The sequence below is a fragment of the Aquarana catesbeiana genome, linkage group LG01 (genome assembly GCF_042186555.1).
Source record: "Aquarana catesbeiana isolate 2022-GZ linkage group LG01, ASM4218655v1, whole genome shotgun sequence".
Classification (NCBI taxonomy): Eukaryota; Metazoa; Chordata; class Amphibia; order Anura; family Ranidae; genus Aquarana; species Aquarana catesbeiana.
In genome coordinates, this window is record NC_133324.1 from 261,116,692 (window position 1) to 261,138,079 (window position 21,388).

Consider the following 21,388-nt stretch of genomic DNA (forward strand, 5'->3'; position numbering starts at 1 on the left):
TGGGAGGGAGCCTCTCATTACACAGTCATTAAGAGGTGTCCTGGAACAGGAGCAGGAAGAGGACAGTTGGGAGCATTGCCGGTGAAAGTCATTCAGGAGGGATCCATGCTGGGGTCAGTGAGTGAGGAACATAGTGTGAAGCTCCGAGAGAGACATGCCAGGATTTGGATATGGAGTTAGAGGGAGAGACTGTGGTTTTGTTATGGAGTCAAGTCGTTGCAGCCGGGAGGGCTGGTAGGATTTACATCGGATGTGCTGGGAGCAGCAGTCCACCAAGTGTCAGTTAGCACAATAATTCTTCTCATCTAAAAGGGGACTGCAGACCCCTGCCTGTAAAGGGCTATTAGGAAAATGTTAGGACTTATTCAGAGTGAGGCCTAGCCTTGTGCTAACGGTGACAGGAACCTGGATTTGGGCAGTGAAATGAAGCAAGTGATCTCAAAGAGTGTGCTAGAGGAGATGTGCAGAGGAAGAGACTGTCAAATCTAAACTCAACCAACTTTGATTTCTTTGAGAAGCATTCATCATATGGGCATCCCATGTCCCTTTTCCCCATCCAAGTTTAATCCCCTAATAAAAACAACAAAAACAAGCAAGAGACTATTCATTGTCTGGGAAAGTGTGCCAAAATGGATGTCTGACCAGCAGGGTGAAATGTGTGGATGCTAGAACACGCAGCGACCCCACGGGGCACCACTACATTAATAAACACATTAAAAACTGTTAAAGGTGTAAAATGTATGCACCTAGGGCTGCCTGCACATACTTGTCTCTAATAACTTGCCATTATGGCTGAATCCTGGGGCAAAGCTGCCACACTTCCAGGTTGTCTTGGAGCTTCCACACTAGGCAATTGGAACATGCATAAGACAGGGTGTAGCCGGAATGTTTCATCACTGTCGGGATGTAGCAAAGCTGTGCCTGCTGCAGGTATATTCAGGCACCTCTAGATGCCTACACTTTATTCCTGCAGCAGTAGCTTAATATTTTTTTTAGTGGCACAGTTCTTGAAACCTGCAGAGGCAACAATAAAGCTTTAAAATGCGCTTTGTCAGCCCCTGGGATGTCAACCTGATATTCTAGTAGTAGAGTTGGTGGACATTTTTAGCTTATACTGGGACCTGGAATTTCAGGTTCTTTCCACCCTTGGAAGAAACACAGAGAAGCTGTGATTTATGATGTTTTTGTGCAAAACTTGATTTAAGGACTTTTATATTTGCCTGGAGTTTAGCATTAAATTCACTTATTTTTCAGGGGGAAGTGAAATCAAATATCTTTTGACGAAGAAAAAAAAAACAGCTAGGGTGAAAGAGGCATGTTTGTGTTGAAAACACTTTTGAACTCGCCAACAGACATTGTAACAATTAACAGTGGTAATATAATGAATGTTTTCATTGAAACATTATTGATTAAGCCAAGGTTTGCCATTTGAATGTCTCACAATTTGTTCAAGGCTATTAGTATAACCTTAAAAAATATTAGAAACAAGATGAGAAAGGTCGGCAAGCAGTTTGCTGGTAACTGTAAATGTTATATTTATTAAACAGAAACATCCATTTTCCCTGTGGATACCCTGAAGACAGAAATGGCTTTGATATTGATTTGCATCTTGATTGATCTCTTACCTTCTGTAGAAGCTCAATCTCCTGCTGTTTTGCATTGAGAACAGCCAAGGCTTGCTCATGCTCCAATTCCAGATGTTGCCGCCGCTCTGCAGCCTCTCGCATATGCTGTGTAGAAGAACTTAAAATGTTATCTACCTGTGTTTTATGTCATGAGTCAGTTTTAGAAGCAAGTGCACATTTCATCATAAAAAAAGACACTACTATGATATAGTGAAGGAACAATTAAGAAGTCTAAAAAAAAAAAAAACATGAAAAAGAAGATTAATAAGACTTTCCTTTTCTGCCACCTGTGTCTCCTATCTTCGCTCTCCTGCAGAGCTACACCAGCTGAAGGATCTTCACTATCCAATATTTCAGAGTGTGTCAGATTTGCAGCAGCCGGTGGAACGACAACGCAGAGCATCCCATGGTTCCACTGGCTGCTACATCACTACTATGAGCCTGTACAGTTGTAGTGATGTAGCAGACAGCAGATGGAGCAAACAGCACGGGCAAAGGCATCTGACATACTTGGGAGAGTCATCAGTCAGAGTATATCCACAAGTGAGAGAAGACTGAAAGCAAGGGAGGCAGGACTGGTAAGAAATAATACTCTTTTTTAACAGGTTGCTTTAAGAACAAATGTGACAGAATAGCTTTAATCACTTGAAGACCAGGCCTTTTTCTGACACTTCTCTCACACATGTAAAAATCTGTATTTTTTTCTAAAAAACCTATTTTTAAAGCAGAGACCCTAGAGAATAAAATTGTGGGTGTTGCAATTTTTTATGTAACACGGTATTTGCACAGAGGTTTTTCAAACAAAATTTTTTAGGACCAAAATACACTTTAATTTAAATGCAGAAAAACACAATATAATCCCCAATTGTTTGGTTAAATATAAAAGATGATGTTACACCAAGTAAATAGATACCAAACATGTCACGCTTTAAAATTGCATACGTCCAGCGGGTTGAACGAAACAAAAACCTGACAGCTCTAGTCGGAGCAGCTGTACTAACTATCCAAAGTTAGTACAGCGATCTCCACCGCTAAGCTGTTGTGTTCTGAAACAGAACACTCCGATCAGCACTCTCTGCCATTGGCTGAGAGACAGTCGGCTGCTCGTTTTCCAGAATGCTCGTCGAACAGAAGTCAGCTCTCCGCTCTGCTCTGCTCCTAGCTCTCTGCTCTGCCCTTAAAAGCTTTGGATCATACAAAGATCGGCGTGATCGGCGTGATCCAAAGCTTTTTTTAAACTAGTAATGGTTTGTTTACAGCTGGCAAAACTGGAAGTGACAAAATACTTGTTCCTTCCAGTTTTTTAGACCCTAGAGATGACCGGAGCCATTCCAGTCCCCAATCAGCTCTATGGTCAGCTGGTTGCAGTCCTGGGTTCTGTAGTGGGATGGGAGAGCCCGGGAAAGAGGCAAAAGGCTGCAGGAGGGGGGGACCCCCTCCAACTGCTTCTAAAAGGAATCCAGCAGCTACTAAGCCGCTAAGATTGCTTTTACATAAAAGTGCTCCACCAGCTGAAACAAACAATACCAGGATGATGCCTGCAGTTGTAGGCATCATCCTGGTATAACCACTGAAAGTTCCTGCGACGTGTGGGTACATCATGGTGTGGCAAGTGGTTAAACTATAATGGGTGCAAATCTATTTTATTTACAACTGATCTCCAAGCAAACAGCTAATTAAACACCCAGTCCTGAGATTTACACAGCCTTGCCAGACAGCACAGCCAGGTTTGTGACCTAATATTTTTTTATTGCAGTTAAGCAAAACAACCTGGCCATCTCCACATCCCCAGCCTGCGAATGAGAAGGATGAGGTAATTTCTCAGTTACTCTGCCATCTCTTACTGCCAGCATGTACAGTGCCTAGTTATCATAGGTGAATCCCTCTGTCTCCCAGTATAACTGGTTTTGACCTCAGGAGCCTGAAATCAAGAGAAATTCAGGTACTTACATTAGTTGCACGAGTTATATTTCATGATGTTTAATTAATACATAACTGTACTTTTTTTTATATGTGCCTTACTTTATGTTTTTAGGCTGTTGTTTTATATCTACTTTTATTATATATCTACAACCTTTTACACTGTTTTACAAAGAAACATTATCTACATGACCAAACAGGCTTCTTTCCAAAGCTAAGAGCTACACTGTTTACATGTAAAAAGGAGACAAGAACTTCACCTTCTGGCCGGAGTGAAGACTACATAATGTTAATATGCAATTTTTATTTATAAAATAATATATACTGTATATATATTTATTTATATTGTGACAGTGTTGTACCCTGCCCCTGACAGTGTTGTACCCCGTTGTACCCTGTTAAAAGGATCACCCAGGTGTCACTCAGGATTCTCATCCAGGCAGGTCGAGGGGCTCCAGGGTTCAATTCACATTGACTTGCTCGGCTAAAAGCTGTCCCGAAGGACCAAGAGGGGACGCCCCCCCTCCCGTCGTCTTCCCCTCCCAACGGGAGACCCGACCCATGATCAGGGACTTCCGCCGGCTAGAGTGAGACTGGATGGAAGCCAGAAGCGGCTTCTTCTCCAGTCTCCTATGTGTAAACATGGAAGCGATGTCACAATGTCACTTCCGGTTTACTTGGCTGCTAATAGCGGTGAATTAAAAAAAAATTACGGTATTCAGAATTACCATTTTTGGCGATCTAAATACTTTAAGTGCAAAGGAGGGATTTAGGGTTTTTTAGACCCCCGATCCCTCCATAAAGAGTAGCTGTCACCACCTATTACTGTAACAAGGGATGTTTACATTCCTTGTGACAGCAATAAAAGTGATCAAATTTTTCTTTTTTTTTTTTTAAAGAGACATGGTAAAAAATAAATAAATAAATAAGAAAAAAAAAATTTTGAAAATGCACACGTAAGTCGCGCCCGCATATGTAAATGGTGTTCAAATCACACATGTGAAGTACCACCACGATCGTCAGAGCGAGAGCAATAATTCTAGTACTAAACCTACTCTGTAAAGCCGCGTACACACGGGTGGACTTTTTCACCGGACTGGTCTGACGGACTTTCCGACAGACTTTCAACGGACTTTCAGCGGACTTCTGATGGACTTTTGAATGAACGGACTTGCCTACACACGATCACACCAAAGTCCGACGGATTTGTACGTGATGACGTACGACCGGACTAAAATAAGGAAGTTGATAGCCAGTAGCCAATAGCTGCCCTAGCATCGGTTTTTGTCCGTCGGACTAGCATACAGACGAGCGGATTTCTGGGTCCGGCGGAGTTACGACGTAAAGATTTGAAGCATGTTCCAAATCTAAAGTCCGTCAGATTTTCGACTGGAAAAGTCCGCTGCAGGTCCGATGAAGCCCACACACGATCGGATTGTCTGCCGGACTCGGTCCGTCGGACCAGTCCGGTCAAAAAGTCCGACTGTGTGTACGCTGCATAACTCTAACCTGGTAACCATTTTTTTTTTAAATCGTCAACTATGGAGATTTTTAGGTACCGTAGTTTATCGCCATTCCACGAGTGTGCTCAATTTCAAAGCAAGACATGTTAGGTATCTATTTACTCAGCGTAACATCATCTTTCACATTATACAAAAAATTGGCCTAACTTTACTGTTTAGTTTTTTTTATTCATGAAAGTGTCTTTTTTCCCAAAAAATTGCATTTGAAAGACCGCTGCGCAATTAGAGCCCATTCACACAGGGGCAACTTTGGATCCGACTTCAAGTCGCCCCTAGTCGCCTCAAGTCGCGCTACATGAAAAAATCAATGTAAGTGAATGGATCCGTCTTAATGTACACTACTGCAGTCGCTCCGACTTCAGAAAAGGTTCCTGTACTACTTCAATCTGACTTGAAGGCAACTTGTACCCATTGATTTCAATGGAAGTTGCCTCCAAGTCTGATCACTGTTCATACTGAGGCAACTTTACAGGAAGCAGAAAGGAAACAGAAAGTAATTTCCTCCACTAAACAGCCAGCCCCCTCCTTCTCACACACAGCTGATAAGCTCTGATTGGCCACTTGTAAAGTTCCCTGTCCTGGAGGCGACTTCAAGTTGTGTTGTAAGTTGCCCCAAGTCGTGCTGTGATTCATACTCAAGTCGTGTCCAAGTTGCCTCCCAAAGTCGCGCTGGAAGTCGTGTTGCCCCTGTGTGAATGGGCACTTACAGTGTGATATAAACTATTGCAACAATCCCTATTTTATTCTCTAGATTCTCTGCTAAATATATATAGAACCAGCATGGAACACACTCGGAGTCGCATCGGAAATGACGTCAGAACATGGCTATTGATCTCATAGCCATTTAGATCTGATGAAGAAGCGGATGCTTTGAAACATTATCTCCATGTTCTGACGTCACTTCCGCTGTGACTCCGAGTGTGTTCCATGCTGATTCTGAGATGACACAACGGATGTCCGGCCGGTTGTTCCTCTGCTCTCCTGTTACAATCTACATACCACCATCCACCGGGGACCCGCTGAGTGACCACAGTATTATACTGTTATATGCCTATTGAGCTTTATATTAGTGTGAGTAGCCATTTGGCTGATTTTAATTAAATATACCATTTGTTGCATCTCCTGCTGCACTTAGTTTTTGGCGCACCTTGTTTTTCTCCCATTGTTTCAAGATGTGCCAAATGTTTTCAGTTGGTGAAAGGTCTGGACTGCAGGCAGGCCATTTAAGTACCCAGACTCTTCTACTATGAACCCATGCTGTTGTCATAGTTGCAGTATGTGGTTCAGCATTGTCCCGCTGAAATATGCAATGCCTTCCCTGAAAAAGATGGCATCTGGATGAGAGCATATGACATGGCTTCTATTTTGAAACAAAAGTGCAGCGCTTACTATAATCATATTGTTCATAAGGAGGTTTATTTACCACAGCCGTTACATTGATACAGTACATACGCCACTATGAGTCTTTATGTCCTATATGCCCTCCTATACTGAGTGTGGGTTTGAGGAGCCATGAGAGCTTGAAGCTGTTCCAATCACTGTGAAATAGTTTGGGGTTTATCCCCTAAAAAAGTTTTTTGGCTTATCATTTATTTGAAAGCCAACAACTTTTGGTAAGCAGGTAATTTTACATTCACTTCCACTGGATGTTTGGGGAGCTTTTACCTACCTATATCTCTTTGTCTTGGAGTCATTTTGGGACGCATCATCTGTTTTTTGCACATCTGTGGACTTTTTCTGAGTTCTATTCACACAATGTTATGGGTTGCTTTATGGACTGTTTTATATCACCATTTGTAATCTTACACTTATTCTTAGTTTGAATATAGTAAGCGCTGCACTTTTGTTTCAATTTATTGATTTGGTTAGTATCTGTTGACCTGTGCTAGCAAGTGTTTTTTCTTTCACTAATTATTTAGACTTTTTTTATTTAGCTAGCGCGGATGTTCACAGGTTCACATGACTTCTATTTTGTATGATAGAGCTTTACCTTGCATTTTTGGATGGCACGATGAACTGTGGTTACACACAGTTAATTTAGCAAGAATGAGCTAATGCAATGATGTCCATCACAGAATCATGCCTGTTTTTAATGCAGAGCTGCCTAAGTGTCCGTAGATCATGGGCAACCAATATCATGTTTTCAGCCTTGGCCCTTGTGCAGAGAGATTTCTCCAGTTTCTTGAAATCTTTTGATGATATTAAGTACTGTAGAGGATGATATATTTAACCTCTTCAGCCCTGGAAGATTTGGCTGCTCAATGACCAGGCCATTTTTTGCGATACGGCACTGCTTTGCTTTACCTGACAATTGCGCGGTCGTGCAACGCTGTACCCAAACAAAATTGTTGTCCTTTTTTCTCACAAATAGAACTTTCTTTTGGCAGTATTTGATCATCTCTGTGGTTTTTATTTTTTGCACTATAAACAAAGAAAGAGCGACAATTTTGAAAAAAACACAGTATTTTGTACTTTTTGCTATAATAAATATCCCCAATTTAAAAAAAAAAAAAAATTCTCGGTTTAGGCTGATATGTATTCTTCTACATATTTTTGGTAATAAAAATTGCAATAAGCGTATATTGATTGGTTTGCGCAAAAGTTACAGCGTCTACATAATAGGGATAAGATTTATGGCATTTTTATTATTTTTTTTTTTTTACTAGTAATGGCGGTGATCAGCAATTTTTATTGGGACTGCGACATTATCTGACAGATCAGACACTTTTGACACATTTTTGGGACCACTGACATTTATACAGCGATCAGTACTATAAAAATGCACTGATTACTGTGTAAATGTCACTGGCAGGGAAGGGGTTAACACTAGAGGCGATTGAGGGGTTAACTGTGTTCCCTCGTGTGTGTTCTAACTGTAGGGGGATGGGACTTACTAGAGGAGATGACAGATCGTTGTTCCTAGCGTCCCTGTTCTGGCTCTCGTGCCCAGGATCGCGAGTAGCTGGCGGTCATCATGCTCCTGCTATCCCCGCTTAAAGGGCAGATCTACAGCTACGACGGTTCGCGGGAACGTGCCGACCAGCCGCACTATAATGGTCAGCAAGTGGTTAAAGTCTTTGCAATTTTACATTGAGGAACATTAGTCTGAAATTGCTCGACAATTTTTAGATGCAGCTTTTCACAGATTGCTGAACCTCTGCCCTTCTTTACTTCTGAGACACTCTGACTTTATCCCCATTAATGTTACTAACCTGTTGCCAATTAACCTAATTAGTTGCAAAATGTTCTTCCAGCTCTTTCTTGCTAGTACCACTTACTTTGCCAGCTTTTTGTTTCCCTGTCCCAACTTTTTTGAGACATGTTGCTGCCATACATTTTAAAACTACCATATTTTATTCTTAAAATAGATTTTTCTCAGTTTAACCACTTGCCGACTGCCTTCCGCATATATACTGCAGCAAGGCGGCTCTGCTGCACAAACCGGTGTACCTGTACGTCGGTCTGTGCATGTGGTACTGTTGGCATGCGCATGACACCGGGGGCCGGCCACCAGCAACCACAGTGATAAGAGGCAGAACAGGGTTCTGCCAATTTTAACAAGGCGGATCACCGTTCTGACAGGGGAGGAGAGAGAGATTAGCTGTTCTTAGCGATCAGGAACAGCGATCTCTCTGTACTCCCAGTCAGTCCATCCCCCTAACAGTTAGAAACGCCTCCCTAGGGAACACTTAACCCCTTGATCGCCCCCTAGTGTTAACCCCTTCCCTGCAAGTGCCATTTACACAGTGATCAGTGCATTTTTATAGCACTGATCACCATATTGGTGTCGCTGGTCACCAAAAAGTGACACTTAGGGTCAGATTTGTCCGCAGCAATGTCGCAGTCCCGCTAAAAATCACTGATCCCCGCCATTACTAATAAAAACAATTAAAAAAATAAAAAGTCCCTAAATCTTTCCCCTATTTTGTAGACACTATAACTTTTGCGCAAACCAATCAATATACACTTATTGCGTCTTTTTTACCAAAAAATATGTAGCAGAATACATATTGACCTAAACTGATGAATACATTTTTTTTTATATTTTTTTCAGATATGTATTATAGCAGTAAGTAAAAAATATGTTTTTTTTTTTTTTAAATTGTCAGTCTTTTTTTGTTAATAGCGCAAAAAATAAAAACCGCAGAGGTGATCAAATACCACCAAAAGAAAGCTCTAATTGTGGGAAAAAAAGAATGTTGCAGGAACTGTCAGTTAAATTGACGCAGTGCTGTATAGCAAAAAGTGGCCTGGTCATTAAGGGGGTAAATCCTTCTGGGGATGAAGTGGTTAAACATTTGATATGTTTTCTATTGTGCATAAAATATGAGCATATGAGATTTGCATTGCATTCTGTTTTTTATGTAGGTTTTACACAGTGTCCCAGCTTTTTTCTAACTGGGGTTGGAAATGGTAATGGATATCTCCTGATTTTGCAATGAAAGGAAATCTCATTATTTTGATTATATAAGGAAAACTACCCCAAAATAGCAAAAAACTAATTTTTTAAAGTTTAGTTGTTTATTTTTATGTCATTACCATGTACCAAAACTTAAAAAAACTTGCAAAATAACTTTTCCTACTCCTGACAATGGCGGCAATACAACATATATGTGTGTTATTTGTTCTTTGTACTTATAGGAGGGCCAAGGAACAATAGTACACATTTATTTATTTTTTTCTTTTGTCCTACCTAAACACACTGACATTAAACAAACTGCACATACACTATATATATATATATATATATATATATATATATATATTCTTACCTAAAACACACTGACCCTTAAATTGCCACCAACACTGACACTAACTGACACTTACACTGTCACATGCCTCTAACTGACACTGACAGTAACTGACACACTAATATCTACACTGACACTTAACTAAACTAGATCAAGACCTTATCCAGTTAACAGTTATTTCTTTATTTTATTTAATTTTTGCTATAAAATTACTTAATTTAAAAGTGAGCTAATTAGCCGCTCAGATCACTTTTATAGGAAAGAGTGGGGGCTGCAGAAAAAATTTAATACTGAGGTTATGGCATATAGCTTCAGCCATAACCCCGGTATTAAATGTCAAAGTAATGATGCAAATTCCCAGTTAGGCAGTTGGCAAGTGGTTATATCTATTCAATTTTCTTAAGATCGATCAGATGCAAGGAGAACTGTGATATGCACATATATCCATGGTATTCTTCATTGTTAAAGTTTCAATAAAATGTTTGAAACACAAAAATATAATAATCATGGTAGTTAATTGACTTTATTTACAACAATCTATTGTATATTGTTGTTCAGCATAAAGCTGCCTGTAAGAAAAATGACTCAGCGATTAAAGTTTGTTTTAGCTCAATTTAGACTTCTGTTGAGATAATTACAGGCTAAAATATGAAGACAGGCAGAAACACACCTTTATCTCTGAGCAAGCAGAAAGTTAAAGGACAAGATTTGCAAATGGGGACTAGTAAGCTATGGTTTCAAAAGTGGCTGATTAGAGACATTATGTGTACACATAATAAGCAGCTGACACTTGATACTGTTGACAGCCCTTGATTAAAACACTTTAACAACAGTGGAAAACTACACATTTCATGCATGACAAATGTCCTTCCTGCCTTCGTGCAGTAGACAGCTGTAGCATGACATCCCACGTAATGAATGTCAGGATATTTAACCCAGTAAATGTTGTAAGAAAGAGGAAGAAGCAACAAGCAAATTGTAATGACCTGTTCCATTTTCCTTATTATATGTTCAACAAATACATGTCTAATATGATTCAAATTAGGGCATAGGCCAGGGGTATGCAACCTTTTGAGCACAGTGGTTCCAAAATGAGCATGCCGATTTTATATAAAAAAAATGTCAACTTCACACTCTCATTAACGAAAAGGTTTTTTATAAAGTAAATGCTGTAAACTACTTGAGTAGTAGTGAGAAACTAACATCCTGCACTCTCACGCCTCAGATCAGCCCCAATTCATGCACCTTCACACCTCAGATCACTGTCCCCCCATAGGCGTGCCCACTGGGTGTGCCGGGTGTTCCCAGGCACACCCTAATCATCCCTGTGCTCTGTCTGTGTTTCACACCTTTTGTTAGTGCTAACTGCCTGAAAAATGTCTGTCCTGTCCCTGTGTAACTCAGTCACCACCATTGGGATCGAGTCCAGCCGGCAAAAACAGCTGTGCTGCAAGTGGTAAGTCATTGAGCAGGGAACTAGGACCACAGCCGTGGAGTAACCCAGCCACATTTGCCGATGCAGCTTCTATAGTTACGGCGGCAGGGCCCGCAGGTGCTGGCGGAGTGATCTACATCTTCACTCTGCCCCCCTCTGGCCTCTCTCTCCCTTAGAAGCAGCAGACTAGCGGAGCCTGTAGAGCGGCAGACGAGTGGCTGCAGCCTGCTAGATCGAGCTAAGCACTGCAGTGGGTGAGACAGCATTGAGCAGGGCACCTGGGCAGGCAATGGGCAAATGATGCACCTAAAAAAAAATAAGCCAACCAATCCATATGAATCGTACTCTGGCTTGTCAATAATATATATATATATATATATATATATATATATATATATATATATATATATATATATATACACATACTTTTTTGCTGACAATCCAGGGTTCATATAGCTTTGAATTGTATTAATATTATATTACATATAATACAATTCAAAACTATATGAACCCTGGCTTGTCAGAAAAAAAGTGCGTATATATATATATATATATATATATATATATATATATATTTTTTTTTTTTACATGTCTTTGGTATAAAAAAAATAAGTCCCAATTGTATATTAACCACTTCCTATATGCCCACAGCCCCAATATATGGCGGACGGGAAGCAGCGCCAAAAGTGGGTTAACATATATGAACCCTGGCTTGTCAGAAAAAAAGTGCGTATATATATATATATATATATATATATATATATATATATATATATATATATATATATATTTTTTTTTTTTTTACATGTCTTTGGTATAAAAAAAATAAGTCCCAATTGTATATTAACCACTTCCTATATGCCCACAGCCCCAATATATGGCGGACGGGAAGCAGCGCCAAAAGTGGGTTAACATACCTGTACATCAGCCCACATTGGAGCAGTGGCGGCCGGTGCTCAAAATTTTGGGGGGGCGCAAACAAACTGAAAAAAAACCCCAAAACATCAATTGCAGCCGCTGTGCCATCAAACGCAGCTACTGTGCCCATCAATTGCTGCCACTGTGCCATCAAACGCAGCCACTGTGCCCATCAAACGCAGCCACTGTGCCATCAAACGCAGCCACTGTGCCATCAAACGCAGCCACTGTGCCATCAAAAGCAGCCACTGTGCCCATCAAACACAGCCACTGTGCCCATCAAACACAGCCACTGTGCCATCAATTGCCGCCACTGTGCCATCAATTGCCGCCACTGTGCCATCAAATGCAGCCACTGTGCCATCAATTGCCGCCACTGTGCCCATCAAACGTAGCTACTGTACCCATAAATTGCCGCCATTGTGCCATCAAACGCAGCTACTGTACCCATCAATTGCTGCCACTGTGCCCATCAATTGCTGCCACTGTGCCCATCAATTGCTACCAGTGTGCCCATCAATTTCTGCCAGTGTGCCCATCAATTGCCGCTACTCTGCACATCTGTGCCACCACTGTACCCCCCTGCACATCTGCCCCACCACTGTAACCCCCTGTACATCTGCCCCACCACGGTACCACCCGCTCTTCTTTCCCACCACTATAGCCCCCTGCTCATCTGCCCCACCAATGTACCCCCTTCCTCATTGGCCCCACCACTGTAACCCCCTGCACATCTGCCCCACCACTGTAACCCCCTGCTCATCTGTCCCACCACTGTATCCCCTTGTACATCTGCCCCACCACTGTACCACCCTGCTCTTCTGTCCCACCACTGTAACCCCCTGCTCATCTGGCCCACCAATGTTCCCCCTTTGTCATCTGCCCCACCACTGTACCTCTCTGCACATCTGCTCCACCGCCGTACCCCCATGCTCTTCTGTCTCACCGCTGAACTATTTTCTCATCTGTCCCACCACTGTTCCCCATTGCTCTTCTGCCCCACCTCTGTAACCCCCTGCTCATGTGTTCCACTGATGTACCTCCTTTCTCCTCTGCACATCTGCCCCACCTCTGTACCCCCCTGCTCCTCTGCCCCACCACTGTAACCCCCTGCTCATCTGTCCCACCAATGTACCTCCTTTCTCCTCTGCCCCGCCACTGTATCCCCTGTACATCTGCCCCACGTCTGTACCTCCTGCTCTTCTGCCCAACCACTGTAACCCCCTGCTCATGTGTTCCATTAATGTACCTCCTTTCACATCTGCCCCACCGCTGTACCCCTGCTCTTCTGTCCCACCACTGAACCCCCTTCTCATCTGCCCCAACACTGAACCCCCCCGCTCATCTTTCCCACCACTGTAACCCCCTTCTCATCTGGCCCAACACTGAACCCCCCCTTGCTTATCTGTCCCACCACTGTAACCCCCTGCTCATCTGACTTGTCACTGTACCCCTCTGCTTCTCTGTCCCACCGCTGAACCCCCTTCTCATCCCTCCCACCACTGTACCTCCTGCACATCTGCCCCACCACTGTAACTCCTTGCTCTTCTGTCCCACCACTGTAACCCCCCCGCTAATCTGCCCCATCAGTGTACCCCTTTTCTCATCTGCCCCACCACTGTACTGCCCTGCACATCTGCTCCACCACCGTACCCCCATGATCTTCTGTTTCACAACTGAATCACCTTCTCATCTGTCCTAACACTGAACCCATCTGCTCATCTCCCCCACCGCTGTAACCCGATTTCTCATCTTACCCCACCATTGTACCTCCTGCACATCCGTCTCACCTCTGAACCCCCCCTCTTCTGCCCCACCACTGTAACCCCCTGCTCATCTGTCCCACCAATACACCTCCTTTCACATCTTCCCCACTGCTCTACCCCCCCCCCCCCCCCCCGCTTTTCTGTCCCACCACTAAACCTCCTTCTCATCTGCCCCAGTACTGAACCCCCCTGCTTTTTTGTCCCACCACTGAACCCCCTTCTCATCTGCCCCAACACTGAACCCCCTTCTCATCTGCCCCAACAGTGAACCCCCCTGCTCATCTGTCCCACCACTGTAACCCCCCTGCTCTTCTTTCTCTCTGTTGAACGTCCCTTGTCCCCCCTTCTAATGGAATGTTTTGTCGTATGCGAACCAAGCTGCACCTCCAAAATTTTTTTAAGCTTCTAACACTATGTCTAGGCATTGAAACAGACCAGAACTCTTTTCCAGGTGTTTTTCACATAAAACACTCTCAAAAATGCAGAAAGCCTGTAACCAATTGTTGAAAGATTTGGTCACAGGCCTTCTCCTATCTTCCTCTGACTTATCTTTTCTAGATGGCTTTTTCTTTCCCAGCGACCACAATATGTCAGACAAGTGGCACCCTCAAATCAATTAACTCACACATCAGGATATAGGAAAGGGGTGTGCTTTAACTTTAATGACACACAATGCAAGTGGCCAAACACATGCAAATACAGGCATGAGTGTTCCTTTTTCTCTGGAACACACCCTATTTCAAAATGTTTTAGAAAACTGTCAGCTGCAAACCAGCAAGCAGGTAGGAATTTCCTTCCCAAAAGCGGAGTCCCCAGTGAGGCTTCACGCAATGGTTCCCTAGCTCCAGGAGTTCCCAGACAAACCGACGGCCCATCTCCTGTTTAATGGGTTTTGTACAGGTTTTGCATTACCCAAATTCCAGGGCAAAGGTTGTGTTATTCACAGTATTCTGAAATCAACGGTGGGGTTGGACAGTATGGTTGGGGAAACATTTTTCAATGAAATTCGGTTGGATAGGTTGAGTTGAAGGCCCTTTTAGGGATCCTCAATTCCAAGATATTTTAGGATTTCCCCATTGGGAATTGTTCCCAAAAAAGAGCTGAATACATTTTGACTGATCCATCACTTATCTTATCAAGCAGATGGATCCCTAAACAACCAGATCCTGGTGAATTTATTGTCCGAAATAAGGACTGTTTGTCTTGATTTCCTGGGGATTACTATAGACGCACTAAATATGGAATTTAGGTTACCCATAGAAAAGTCATTAAGCTTAAAGGTAGTCTTACATCACTTTTAGGTCAGTAGGCATTTTCCATAAGGATAATGCCTATCGGGAAGATTTATTCACGGATGGTTTATCTGGCCATTTCTGAACATAAATCCCCTTCCTTACACACACACAATTCACACGATATACAGTAGGGGAAGATTTAATGGTATGGATAAGATTCTTGGAGTACTTTAATGGAAGGATGATTTGGCAGCAAGATTTTATTTCTGATAGGTGTAAAGAACATAGCACATGTCATGAGGATTTCTGCCTTCATACAGATGCAGCAGGGTCACTGGGTTTCTCTGCAATTTGGAGGACACATTGGTGTGTGGAGTGCTGGGACCCTGCATAGAAGTATAAAGGCAATTTAAGAAATAGTGTTCTTCTATAGGGATGGGCGAACGGTTTGGCTCGAGCTTAAGTTTGGGCCGAACTTTCATTGTTCGGCGAACAAACGGGTCATTTGACCTTTTGTTCGCCCCCCCCCCCCCCCGGAACCGATCAAAATGCATTCCGGGGATGAACAGTGCATTGCAAGCCCTGATTGGCTGAAGCAGTGAAAGCTTCAGCCAATCAGGGCACAGAGCACTGTCAGAGTCATGATTGGACACTGTCAGATGTTATCCAATCATGGCTCATTCCCGCCCCACAGTATAAAAAGTATTCTTTCAATGGCAGCCATTTTCAGTGTGATTTTGGCGTGGAGAGAGATAGAACAGGGCTCTTTTCAGTGCTATTAGTTAGTGTGCTATACTGTGCTATTTTGCTTCAATTGTCAGTGTAGAATATTAGTTTAGTGTCAGTCTAGGAATAGTGTGAGTGTAGTGAGGAGGACTATCATTCAGCTTTGCATAGTGTGCAGCTAGAGTAGGGACAGCTCAGTTTCACTGTAGTGTAGTGAGACTGTGTCATTCATACATACATTAGTGTAGAGTAGGGACAGCTCATATAGTTTCAGTGTAGTGTAGTGAGACCGTGTCAGTAATCTTTACATTAGTGTATAGCTAATATATATACGTATAGCTGCGTTACTGCCAGTTTAATGCCATTTACTTCTGTCTGCGTTATTGCCAGTTTAATGCCATATTGTTTTGTGTGCGTTACTGCCACTTAAATGCCATATAGTTCCGTGTGCGTTACTGCCCGTTTAACACCATATAGTTTTGTGTGCGTTACTGCCAGTTTAACGCCATATCGTGTTTTGCGTTACTGCCAGTTTAATGCCATTTACTTCTGTGTGCATTACTGCCAGTTTAACGCCATATCGTTTTGTGTGCGTTACTGCCAGTTTAATGCCATTTACTTCTGTGTGCGTTACTGCCAGTTTAACGCCATATCATTTTGTGTGCGTTACTGCCAGTTTAACGCCATATAGTTCTGTGTGCGTTACTGACAATTTAACGCCATATCGTTTTTTTGCGTTACTGCCAGTTTAATGCCATTTACTTCTGTGTGCATTACTGCCAGTTTATCACCATATAGCTATTTGTGCATTACTGCCAGTTTAACGTCATATCGTTTTTTGCGTTACTGCCAGTTTAATACTTTTTAATTATGTGTGCGTTACTGCCAGTTTAATGCCATATCCTTTTCTGTGCGTTATTGCCAGTTTAACACCATATAGTTCTGTGTGCGTTACTGCTGGTTTGACGTCCATATAGTTCTGTGTCATTACTGCCAGTTTAACACCATATAGTTTTGTGTGCGTTACTGCCAGTTTAACGCCATATATTTTTCTGTGGTACTGCCAGTTAAGCACTATATAGTTCTGTGTGCATTACTGCCAGTTTAACGCCATATAGTTCTGTGTGCGTTACTGCCCGTTTAACACCATACAGTTCTGTGTGCGTTACTGCCAGTTTAACGCCATATAGGTTTGTGTGCGTTACTGCCAGTTTAACGCCATATAGTTCTGTGCGTCACTGTACATTTGGCACATTATATTGCAGTATATTATAGCGTATCTGTGGAGTGTGTCTGTGTAGTGTGAGTACTCAAATTAAAGTGCACCAAACACCTCTTTACATTGATTAAATTGCATCTATGTACAGATTTCAACTTCTTCTTTACGTTTGCTTATAAGCACCGCCCCCTCCCTCCCAATAATATCTGGGAGGACAACGAGGAGAGGCAGATGTTCCCTTGGCACTGTAAGGGGGCCAGCAAAAAATGTGTCCACAGGCAATGGTGGACGTGGTGGTCAGTCCTCAGGCAGAGCATCATTTCCTCTGTTTAGTGAGTTTGCCCGTGCTATCCAGCCACAGCATGCAGAGGAGGTGGTGGACTGGCTTACTAAACCTATTTTATCCTCCTCATCCTCTGTCACGTAAGCAGAGACAAGTGTGCAGTCCCCTGGAGTTGCCAAAGTGGATAAACCTGTCTCCTTGTCCACATCAGCCATTGAGGAGTCAGCTGAGTTATTTGACCACAGCGTCAGCCACTTGCTCCTTGATGATGCCCAGCCATTACTGGATTTAGATGTCGGTTCTGAGGTTGAGGATGACAGGAACATGAGACTAGAGAGTGAGGAACACGTAGACAAATTGGCATTCATGTTCCCCAAGCCGCAGCCTATTGCCAAGTTGTCTCCAGTGGTAATGATGAAGGTGGAGGAGATGGAGATGATGATGATGATGATGAGGTCACTGATGCGACTTGGGTGCCAACCCCAAGGACGCCAACATCAAGAAAGAGTAGAGAGCAGCCACCCTATTCCATCACATTCTGCAGCTGTTATCTCCTGGCCCACTCCCCAGAGTTCAGCTGTCTGGGCTTTTTTCAGCACATCTGCAGCAGATTGCACTGTTGCTATCTGCAAACTGTGTCTCAGGCACATCAACATGGCAAAAACACCAACCAATTGGGTACCACGTGCTTAACAAGTCATTTAACATCCCACCAGCCCGTTGGCAAGAGCACCTAAAAGCCACACAAAAGGGGCACAAATCTGTCCCTCCTCTTTCTCCTCCTCCTTACCCACTTCAGTCTGCCCCTGCTATACTGAGTCATTACCTCTCAGCAGCCTCCACTGACAGGGATGATGGTATAGCACAGGGTGTCCCAGGTCCTAGCAGCACATCTGCCAGCAGCACACCACCAGCTGTAGACTGTAGCCGGCAAATTTCTCTGCCCCATCTGCTGCAGCAGAAAAAAAATACAGTCCCTGCCACCCACATGCCCAGCGTCTAAATGCAAGCTTGTCAAAGCTGTTGGCTCTCCAGCCTGGTGGATTCTGCCCCCTTCCGTGAATTCGCACAATGTGCTGTACCACAATGGCAGGTTCCCAGTTGCTACTACTTTTCACGTAAGGCAGTTCCATCTCTCTACCATCACATGGGAGGGAATGTTTTGGCATCGTTGGGCAAGGCAGTCAGCCATGAAATTCTCCTTACTGCTGACACGTGGTCCAGCAAGTATGGGCAGGGACGATATATATTAGTTCACAGCACACTGGGTAATGCTGCTTGCAACTCGAAAGGATGCAGGACAGCGCTTGGTGCTGCAGCTTGTTGTGTGCCCACGTCTCCAAACAGCTGGTGGTGACGATGCCAGACCTGTGAGCTCTACCCCCTCCTCCTCCTCCTTCGCCACCTCCATGCCCTCCTCTGCAGAATTGTCCTATGAACATCAGGTTCAAAGGGCTATTCCATGAGTCAGGCTAAAAGGTGCCATGCAGTGCTTCAGCTGGTGTGTTTAGGGGACAGAAACCACACCGGAGCAGAGATTCTTGCAGCTCTGCAGGGACAGGCCCAGGGGTGGTTAACACCACGCCAGCTGGAGCCAGGAATGGTGGTGTGAGATAATTGCTCAAAGCTCCTCTCTGCCCTTAGGCAGGGAAAGTTGACACATGTGCCATGCCTTGCACATGTCCTCAATTTGGTGGTGCAGTGTTTCCTAAATACGTATTCAGGGTTGCAAGATGTGCTAAACCTGGCCAGAAGAGTCTGTAGCCATTTCAGGTGGTCATACACAGCCAGTGCTCAGTTGGCTGAAATTCAGCAGGAATTCGACCTGCCCGTAAACCGCCTGATTTGTGAAATGCCCAGGTGGAACTCAACTTTGGCAATGCTGCAGCGGCTATACATGCAGCAGAGGGCCGTCGACGAGTACCTCTGTGAGTATGGCATGAAAACAGGTTCAGGACACCTCTGCTTTTTTTACCCACGTCAATGGCTGATCATCAAGGATGCATGCACTGTATTGTCACCATTTGAGGAGGCCACAAGGATGGTGAGCGGTGACAGTGCATGCATCAGGTCTCAGAACTCCTCCTATCCCCACAGAGAGTGCAGAAGATAAAATCTTTTGACGACACGTTAAAGAGGATTTTTTTGAACATTTTTCTAGACTTCAGTAGGTTACAGTGTTGTGGAAAACTTAGTTTTGAGTCTTCTGTTGGTCAAGAGAGAAACGTTTGAGAAGGCGTCCACCTAAGTGAGGCATTTCGGAATATTTTTAGTCCTCGCCGCCCAGAGCTGTCAGCTTCCTCATCCCATCGGCAACGCCTGCATCACATGGTGGACGATTACCTCGGGCCAAAACAGAGATGGAGAGCTTTCCAGCTAATGATCCACTGACTTACTGTGGCATGAGAATAGACCACTGGCCAGAACTTGCCCAGTATGCGACTGAGTTGTTGGGCTGCCCTGCATTTCAGAACGGGTATTCAGTGCTGCAGGAGGTTTCGTTACTGATCATAGAACATGTCTGTCCACAGACTCTGTGGACCATTTGACTTTTATAAAAAATGAATCAGTCCTGGGTTACCAGCTATGAAGCCCCTGATGCCGATGTCACTGATTAAGTCTTTTTGGGATGTGGAATCTCTACAGGACTTTGAGGCTGCCTAGCTTTGAGGGTGTTCAATCATTTCATCTGGAAGAATGTTTTTGGTATAGGTTTCATGGGCACAATTAACACCCGAAGAACAAATTTTCAGCAACTGTTTGACAGGTGCATATCATTGCAATTTATTTTGCCTTCATCAAGGCGCACCCGACACCCAAAGACCAATTTTTCTGAACCTGTTTGACAGGTGCATATCATTGCAATTTTTTACAGCAAGGCCAATTCTTGCTTTCATCAAGAGTACCTCTATAGGGTTATGGTGGGAAGGCTTCACCGACACACAAAGACCAATTTTTCTGCACCTGTTTGACAGGTGGATATCATTGCAATTTTTTACAGAATGGCCAATTCTTGCTTTCATCAAGGGTACCCCTATAGGGTTACGGTGGGAAGGTGCCACTGACACCCAAAGACCAATTTTTACGCACCCATTACATCTATCCAAAGTCAAAGTGACACCAGAATGTATCCAAAACAATTCTGCGTGCACTACATTGTGGCCTCATCATACACACTGGCTCCCCAGCTGTTGCTGAGCAATATAAAGGTAACTTTATATTGGAGGGAAAATGTAATTTGGCTTTATAAATGAAATTATTTCTGCAGCAGATTCTAGACATGGTACAGATCTGCCACTTTACAGGTAGACTAAGGGGACCCCCGAGGCACTTTATTGGAAGGAATTTTCATTTTTATGCTTTCACTTTAAAAATCAAAAAAATCACAGCGCATTTAAAAATGACGTTTTTCACAAACTTTTTTTTTTATTGATACATGTCCCCCAGGGCTGGACCCAGACTCCTATAACCATTTTATGCCCAATTACTTGCATATAAGCCTTAAAAATGGGCACTTTTGATTTTTGACATTCGGGTCCCATTGACTTTAATGGGGTTCGAAAGTTCTGGTGCAAACTGAACAGGAGCCTGTTCGGCCCATCCCTATTCTTTTAGAGATATTCCCAATAGTTGTCGCTAATGAAATTTGAGGAGATAGTTTTAAAAACTAACTTATTCCGTTCAGCATGGATAATAAAGGTGTGATGTACAGCCTGGTGGTTATAGATTTCATTTTTGAATGCTTAAGGTGTTGAAAGTAAAATATGTTTCTGAAGGCTTGATCATTTTGTTTTTAGACTCTCTGTTTAATAAGGGATCTGCATGGTCACACATTAATACATATATCTCGGGTATCTCTTTTTTCCTTAAATTGAACAATCTCCCATCTTTATTTAGTTTTTTCACAGTAAAGCAAGCTCTAAAAGGATATAGGAACGTTAAAATGGTTAAAGTAATTGTAAACCTTCCTTTTTTTTCTCCGTCTTC

At 43.1% G+C, this 21,388-nt stretch overlaps 1 protein-coding gene across 23 annotated transcripts in view; it reads right to left on the bottom strand.

Moving 5' to 3' along the window:
* RIMBP2 (RIMS binding protein 2) overlaps positions 1-21,388 on the bottom strand; it is an 883,237-nt gene that overhangs the window by 230,990 nt on the left and 630,859 nt on the right. For all 23 annotated transcript variants that reach the window (XM_073628097.1, XM_073628121.1, XM_073628271.1 and 20 more), the window contains one exon: positions 1,626-1,730. In XM_073628097.1, coding sequence (XP_073484198.1) covers positions 1,626-1,730 — 105 coding nt within the window. The remainder of the gene's footprint in view (positions 1-1,625; positions 1,731-21,388) is intronic.